Consider the following 8,906-nt stretch of genomic DNA (forward strand, 5'->3'; position numbering starts at 1 on the left):
TGTACAGTGTTCAATACAATATTACAACAACATCAAAACACTACTAATAATGAAGTCAGGAAACAGAACAGAAGAATATTTGACTTGAAACATCGTCATTTGAACGTATGTGATTACTGTAAGCAATAATATGACTTTAAATATAAAATAGCTTTGAGCATTAGTCCATTTTGCTGTGTGTATATGTTTTACATGTTGCCTATTATTATTATTATTATTATTATTATGTATTTTAAAGGAGGTTCTCATAAGAAAAGCTCACACTTTGGCGTGGTGCAGGTCTCTATCTGGCTGTATTTTCCTGTGGGAAAGAAACAATTCATCAATGAGATATTGGTATAAAACACTAAACTGTGTCATGATTCAGCTCTGGGTCAGACAAAACATGGGAGACCACACCAAGATTGCAGGTACTTAACAAAATAATTTATTGTGTTAACTGAACAACTATAACAAAAAAGACAGTAAATTGTGTAGGTCAGTGTTATCAGTTGTGTGTAAGTGTAACACAGTTTAACAAATAAATCTTAACCAAACATAGTTCATAGTTCAAAGTAGAGTCAGTTGATAATTTACTGTGTGGTATCCATTGGATCTTGGGTCTGAATGAACAGTGAGCATTATACTTTATTCAAACATAGTTGTTGACTGTCTTTATATCTTGGAGATGTCCATCGTCATATTTTTCTCATAAGTACATTGTTTTGGACTTCAACATGAAAGTCTTCAATGTCTTTCTGTTTCATGGCATAATGATATCAGTATGTATGAGCAGAGTCAGTTATTCATTTAGCCAACAGCTCTGCATGTGGAGGATGACCACTGACACAAATTTGGTCACATTGACTTTGGAAAAGTATTTATGGAAGCATGGACAGGGTTTGTACGGGTGTTGGAATTGTTTAAAAATGCTTGGAACATTAAAATTGTAACTGCATTACTTTAAGATAAGATACGACTTTTGGATAGGGAAATAATAATTTGCAGCATGACAAGCGAGGCGTCTGCAGGATTTTGTCTATGGATGGATCTTTCTTGGATATCAGAGTGACAGGAAACAAATGAACATACTTGTGTTTAGTGAGGGAGGCCAGAGGTGACCTCTGTGAGCTGCCCACCCTCCTTAGTCTGAACCCCCGCTGTACTGCTTCTCAGAGTGGATATACCCTTCAACTTCACTTCTCTGCAAACACACATGAAGGTTTGAATTATGATGATAACAACTTGATGATCGTCACAAAAGGCTGTATTTTTTCTATTTTGTGAAATGATTTACCAACTCCAACTTACTCATTAGTGGTTCCATCTTCGTCTTCAATCATTTTCAGGCCTGGGACTTTGTATCCAAAGAGTTTCACAGCGATAGACATGAGCAGACTGCAGTGATTTCTATAGCAGCAGGTGGCGTCTACTACCAGGAACACCACCAGGAAGATGACCATGACGATGCCGATCACACTGCCTTTAGTCATACTGCGGCTGCTCACTTTGAGGGAGAGATGAGAGAGTCAAGATGATGAAGTATTAGTAGGAAACAATTTTGAGTAAAGGTCATTTATTTGTGTCAGCACTCAAAATGTAAGAATCTTAGTTGAAAACAAAAATGAATTAGAATTATTAACAAACTGTGAAGAAATAGCTAAAAGTTTAAAATGTATGATGTCTATATACGTATTATGTTGCAGGGATAGCTACTTAAGTTAGCATGCTAACCAGTGAGCAAAGCAGCCTCATCTGCTAGCGGTGTAAATGCCAACACTCCCCTGGAGCACCAAGCTCACAGTTCGGACCACTAGATAAGTGGTCCCCAACCACCGGGCGGTAAACTGGTCATTTGGTACCAGGCCGCACAGAAACAATAAATAATTAATTTTATTTCCGTTTTATTGATGATTACACTCTGAAAGATTTTGAAAAGTTTTGAAAAAACGGATTCTCTTTTAATTACATCCGTCTGTTCCTCTTGACGCGCTTGACACGTTCCTGTTTCAGTGAAGTTATACCAAAAAAATTAAGCCCACAAGCTAGCTAAAATGAGTAGAAAACAAAGGTCTTTGGAGAGCTACTTTGCAATGGGGAAAAGGCCCAATGATGAGGCAGAAGAAGAGCCTACGACTGCCAAGAAAAAGATCTACATTTAATAGAAAATATCAGGAGTCACACTTAAAATACAGGTTTATCCACAGGTGATTCTGATGCACCAAGCCCTCTCTTCATAATATGTGGCGATAGGCTGTCAAATAAGGCAATGAAGCCGTCAAAACTGCTTCGGCACATGGAGACCAAGCACCCTGCATTTAAAGACAAGCCTTTAGAGTTTTTTGAAAGAAAAAAACGCGAACAAGAAGGACAGAAGCAAAAGACAGAAGCAAAAGACAGAGGCGGAGGAATGGATCCACGACCCATTTGTAAAGATGCCTGGTGCATCGAGCATGTCCGTGCTGGAAGAGGATCAACTGCTGGACCTTGCAAATAACGGTGGCCTTAAAAGTATGTTCAAGTCAACTGCAAATCTGCCAGCGCTTTGGATTAAAATCAAGGAAGAATATCTAGAGATCGCCACAAAAGCAATGAAAACACTGCTTTCATTTCCCACATCCTATCTTTGTGAAGCGGGGTTTTCTGCAGTGACAGCAACCAAAACAAAGTTACAGAGTAGACTGGACATAAGGACCACAAACGTGTCATTGTCTCCCATCATCACTAGGTGGGACCTTCTCGTTGCAGAGAAATTATTATTATTATTATTATTATGCTCGATGTATGATTTTATTTCCGTGTAATACCCCACAGTGCCGGTCCGTGAAATAATGTCTTACATGAAACTGGTCCGTGGTGCAAAAAAGGTTGGGGACCGCTGCACTGGATGATTGAGCTAATGCCAGCTACAGTAAGCAGCAGTTAGTGGTTACCCTGGTTTTTTGAGTATGAATTTGACAGGAGGCCAATTCTGACATATTGCATCTTTAACAGTTTATGCCACATTTCCTGGCTAACAGGCTCAAGTGTTTGGTGTGGGGAATCGGGGGGACACATACCAGGCTGTTCTCCAATAGTGAAGTTGAACGTGGAAGGGAGGGAAGAACCATTCGTATTGATAGCTATGACCTCCAGTTGATAGCCTGACCCAAAAGACAGTTCCTTAAGGGAGATAGAGTCGGTACGGGGCGACAGCTGCATCTCTTTCCACTCAGCCCCCTCTTTATCCTGAGAGAGCATAAAAGAGGAGTGAAGGATGAAAGTTAGACAACAAACAAGACCAAAGAAGAGTCATTCACATACACAGACTGACTCACACTGTCTCTTCTCTTACCTGTCTGTATCGTATGTTAAAGTGCTGCAGAGGACTTCCACCATCATCACTCTGTTTAACAGGAACAGAGAAGGAGTTGTTTTCTACTTTCATCTCATCAACCGACAAAACTGGACTATCTGGTTCACCTGCAGACAGAAGACAGAGAGGATGATAAGAACTGATGACCATGAACAATAATAACTAATATTTTTACATATATTCACTTCCACATAAGAATTTCCACCACATAGGCTCCATACAGACTGAAGATGTCTGTTTATTGTTTCATAGTTTAGTAGATCACTGTGTGTACTTTACCCTCTGAGGATGGATGACAGAAGATTACACGGTGTCATCAGCATCGGGAATGAACATCAGATGGCAGATGATGGGAAAAAAATGAGCAATGGTAGATGAGACGGAAGGCAGATTGCTTGCTAGACATATTGCACACTAGCATGAATACTTGGACGTACACATACTGTGCATTGTATAATTCAGTTAGTGCTTCACACACATCGAGAAGTATGGGTTCGATGTGTGTAGCACTTACGTATTCCCAGTGTGCGGACATTGTTTGTGTCTGAGAACTGTCCCACTCCCGCTGCATTCATGGCAGCCAAACGCACTGTGTACAATGTGTACTGCTTGAGGCTGGTGATAGCTAAAGCATCTACAGAGCAAACACAGAAAGAAACAACATCAGCTCATGTGCACTTTTAAATGTTACTTAGGTATTTGTGACAGAATCAAGTGTTTGATATAAGCAGTTTAAAATATAAATGATTCAATGACAGTTTTCTCCTGAGTCATGACTGACAACTGCAAAGCCTCTTTGAAAAGCAAAGGTTTTACCTGAAGCTGGGACCATGGCTTTCTCCCACTGTTCTGCTGCACTTTGCCTCCACTGTAGAACAAAATGTGTGATCGGTCTTCCTCCACTGATGGGCAGAGTTTTGAGGGAGAAGAGGACTGAGGATGGTCCAGGTGAGACTGACAGGTAGTGAGGCGGGCCGGGCTGGGCTGTGGGTCAGAAGGGAGGAGCAAATGAAGGAAGGAAAAACAAATGTTAGAACATTATAAAATGTACTTTAGAGGGATGAGTATAAGTAAATATGCAGTCTACTTTTATTTTCTTACTGTGTATTGCAACATCTCTTGATGCATTTCCAGAGGTGCTGACAGCCATGCAGGAATACAGTCCACCATCAGAGGGCATCACCTCCTCAATCACCAACGCACCGTCAACAACACGGACACGACCAGAGGATTCCTGACAGAGGGAGGCACAAAGGAAATATTCAATCATATATATACAGACCTGTAAAAGCTCAAACTTCATGTAGCTGGAATAGCTGAACAGTGATAGAAGTTAGACGGTAACATGGAGTTAACTGGGGTGCTGTGTGTCAAGTCATAGAGCTCATATTGTTCTGGGGATGATCAAAACTGCCTATGTGTGTGTATGTGTCCATGCACTCTTACCACTGTGTGTCCATTGTGCTTGTTGAGCCAGTGTAGCTCAGGCTGAGGATGGCCAGAGACGTTACAGGACACAGACACACGCTCACCCACTGACACACTCTGCTGCTCTGCAGACACAAACACCTCCGGGGCCTCTGAAATAAAATGATCACAACAGCAACCATCTCACTAAAATGTAAAGACATGCTGAGCGACACAAGTCCCAGAGTCATTATAGTACAACTGGATAAAGTAACATGTCATCATGGTTGAACAGCAGGTTTTCATTTTTCATGATGGTGTTAACAGAAAAACTTATAGAGAACCGAACCAACCGAAAACATGAAGCATGATGGTAGCGCTGCTCTCAGCTATCTTGTTGGTTGCGGTGCAGACGTACTCTCCGTAGTCGGCCCTGGCAACAGACCTTATAGTCAGCTGGCTGCGGTCTGAGTTAAAGTGATGACGTGAAGGATCAATCGCGTTTGGCCTGGGAGAAGGAAGTGCAGAGCAAAATACACTTTGAGTAATGTTGTGGAGATGTTACTCAAGTGGATTCAAAATAGAGTCTGACGTCATCCAGATGTTTGCAGACACAATTTGGGGGAGAAGAGAAGGAATGAGGCCAGAAAAGACACTGCTGGTAAATATTCCTCCATCCACCCAGTGGCACGAAGACAAGATATTATTGATTATGTATCACCACAAAATGACACAGTTGTGTTGATGATGATAGATTGTCCTGAGCTGAAGATGACTAAAATGAGGAGAAGCAATGAGCTGCAATCCAAAAGCTTATAGAAGTCAAGCTGTCCTCGTCAGAAAAACGACCACATAGGTTGAAAACGAAAGCAGCTTATTACGACCCGTTTGCTTTTGTTGTTCTGTGGTGACCTCTAGCGGCTGTTGTAATTAGTACAGCTGAAAAGGAGGAAGTGAAGAAAAATACTACAAAGAGAGACAGCAGTGAGCAGGTCGGGGATGGATGGTCGGGTTAAACAATGACAGGACTTTGATTCAGGAGACTGCTGTTTGTGTCCAGTGTGAAACCAGAAGTTATCTTAACTTACTGACCTAGTGAAGTGACATCACATACATACAGTAATGTAAGTTATTGAGGTAACATAGGTAGATTTATAATGGAAGTTATAGAAATAATGCAGTTATTTTAACACAAACCACAATGTTGTCCTAAATCTAACCAAACTGCAACTGACGAAGGTCATGTGAGTGTGTTGACGCTTTAATGCTGCAACAGTCATGTTGCTTTAGGAATACAATTTGTTGCATCAATTCTTTACAAGTCAGGACTTACATGGTCCAGTTGATGTTGGGTTTTGGAAGACCGTCCACCAAACACAGCAAGGTAACGTTAGTTTCTGGTCCGGCCAACACTTTTTTCTGTTCTTCTCTTGGATGCACAGTAGGAGGAGCTGCAGGAGGGAATGTGTATTTTAGGCAAATGTATATTCATGTATTCTTCAAATTCATCAAAGTCAAATACAACATTTGTTTGTCTTGCGAAGTACCTCACCATAACCTTCAGTTTTACGTTACAAGAACCAGGAGGGATCTTTGGCCACTATTTGATCTTGATGTGAAAGAGATACTGACCATTGACAACAACAGAGACGGAGACATTTTTTGTGACGGGCCTTCCCCTGATCTGGGCCTCACACACGTATGTCCCAGCATCCCCTCTTTTCACATTTTTAATGAGGAGTGTGTTATCAGACAGCAGATGCAGATGGCGTCCCTCTGAAGTGAGAGAAGTGAAAGAGGTGAAGGCAGAGACAAAGAAAAAGAGACACAGTTATGTTTCTGAATGAAAGTCCATTCATCAGCCATGTTACTGCAGCTGGACAAATCTCACTGCAGAGCTCTGTCTGCTGCAACACATGGATGTTTGTATACACCCAAAACGTTCAGTAGACTTATACTTGATGTAACGCAAATTAGTTATCACACTTTATCACTGTAATGGTTACTAAAGATCCAACACTGGTTCAGGGTCCTGGTCCTACCATTAGAAGGGATTGCCTGCTTGTCTCTGAGCCACTGAACATCCACAGCTGGATGGCCGGTCACCAGGCATGGCACCACACCGTCTGTGCCCTCCAGAAACTCGTGGTAGGTGGTGGTTTGGCCAAATGATGGACCCTCTGACAAAAGAGGAGAAGCTTAAGTTGACTATTTTGCCTGCAATAAAATGGGTGCTATCATCAAATTTAATAGGGTTTGGCTTATTAAAAAATACAATTTTTTAGGATTTCTAGTTAAATAAAAGATCTGTTGGACTGGACAAGTTCAGCAACAACTGACCAAACAAGTATGTGATGCAGCCGGTTGTTACGTACCATAGACATACAGCTGGATCTCAGTTTTATCTTTGTGTCCACTGTCGAACTCACAATGACAGGTATACGTGCCCGCGTCGTACATTGTGGCCTTCTGAATGATCAATTTGGAGGAGGTCTCATCCATCTTTACCACCTTTTCTTCATCATCGATTTCTTCGTCATCCTTGGACCACGTTACGTCTCCGTCTGCCCCAGCTGGGACAGGACAGAAGAGGAGGGGGACAGGAGGGAGAGACAGAGTGAAAATAACTGTGGAGGCCTTGAGGTTCAAACTGAAACAATTAATTTACATTGTCAAGTTTCATAACCCATCAAGTCAAATTGAAATGACTCACTTTTACACAACAGTAAGATCTGTCCTCCCACCAGAAAATCTTGGCCTTGGCCACTGGTAACGATCATCTTTGCATCTGGAGGAGGAGAGAAGAAGAGCCTTGATTTTCTTTTGCACCTTTTTCTGCTTTATACAAAGGGAGTAGGTCCAAAAAAAACTTGTCCACAGACTTATTCTAACACGTTGGTCAACTAGATAAATATTTGTCACAATGTTTTTTAATGGTCTACAACACTGGTCTGTACTAACATTTTGAACCACATGCTTCAACACCCTGAAATGACAGTATTTCTATTAGTTCTCCAGTACGTGTTCCCAACAGATTATCAGCAAAAAAGACTGATTTAACATCTGCCTCACAACAGACATAGCTATTTTAGAGACATAGTGATCATCACTGTAATTTTTAAGCATAAAAAATGGACCGACATAAAAAGTTTATCCATCACTGTCCTTTTGGGGCCTGAGTTCATCATTGTGACAAAATAACTGTGTTGTTTGTGTATTATACTGCTTAGTTCATTTTATAGCTCACAAAAATGTCAGTGTTCTTGAACTTTTTAGAGTGAAAAATCTCAACAACAGATTCAACATAACCTTATATTTTCTGTTTATTCAGATATGGAAACTCGCAGTCTCATTATTTCAGCCATGCAGAACATATCAACACATTTTATTACCACACTGTATTTCTTCCTAAAATCTTAATAATGTCCATGGATCTTACCTGTGCTGTACATCAACAGCAGCAGCAGCAAGGCTGTCCTGAGGATCAGAGCTGATTGCTTCATGTTCACCTGGCTGCTGATTGCCAATCTTATGACTTCAAGTCAAAGCGCCGCATTTTGTCTGTTGAGTCTGAATGTTTTGGTTTTCCTGTCAACACAGCTGGACAGAAAGCTTCAATGCTTGTCTGATAAAGTTTACAAACTCAACTTAAATCTGCTGAACTCAAAGAAACCTCAAATATATGTAACTCTGTGTCGCACTAATATGCAGAAACCTGTTGTTTCCATCCACCAAACATAACTATGATAGGGAGAGAGGCTGCGTCAGAGGTTATATAGGGGCACAGCTCAGATGAGAGGAAACGAGAAAGGGGTGTGGAGCAAAAGGAAAGCTCTCACATCCCTATTGTCAGATTTGACAACTCTGGGTACAGTGGTTTTTGATCTGGACCAGGTCTAATGTGGTCTATATGATGAGAAAACAGTGAAATGTGCCTTTATTGCATTTTCACAAATAGAATAAAGGTTTCACAGATCAGAAACTGTGTTATAATGAATGTTTAGCCACTGTAGGATAATCTAATCTAGATTTGAGAAGTCTGGGTACAGTGGTTTTTGATCTGGACCTGGTCTAATGAGGTCTGTAGGTATCAAACAAAAACGGTGAAATCTCCCCTTTAGCATTTTCACAAATAAAATAAACGTTTCACAAATCCAATAGCGGG

At 41.0% G+C, this 8,906-nt stretch overlaps 1 protein-coding gene across 1 annotated transcript; it reads right to left on the reverse strand.

Annotated features, from left to right (window-relative positions):
• Positions 1–404: 404 nt before the first annotated feature.
• Positions 405–8,596, reverse strand: LOC311259463 (neural cell adhesion molecule 1-like). Its single transcript, XM_084356625.1, has 15 exons — positions 8,181–8,596; positions 7,455–7,529; positions 7,117–7,314; positions 6,784–6,921; positions 6,374–6,517; positions 6,075–6,192; positions 5,095–5,249; positions 4,781–4,914; positions 4,436–4,568; positions 4,151–4,318; positions 3,849–3,968; positions 3,314–3,441; positions 3,039–3,207; positions 1,291–1,486; positions 405–1,183 (listed from the first exon to the last, which is right to left on the reverse strand). Exons 1-15 carry the CDS (start codon positions 8,242–8,244, stop codon positions 1,078–1,080), a joined length of 2,046 nt encoding a protein of 681 aa, XP_084212751.1. The 5' UTR covers positions 8,245–8,596; the 3' UTR covers positions 405–1,077.
• Between the last annotated feature and the right edge of the window lie 310 nt (positions 8,597–8,906).

Source organism: Pagrus pagrus (assembly GCF_965226575.1).
Source record: "Pagrus pagrus genome assembly, chromosome: 7".
NCBI classification, from domain to species: Eukaryota; Metazoa; Chordata; class Actinopteri; order Spariformes; family Sparidae; genus Pagrus; species Pagrus pagrus.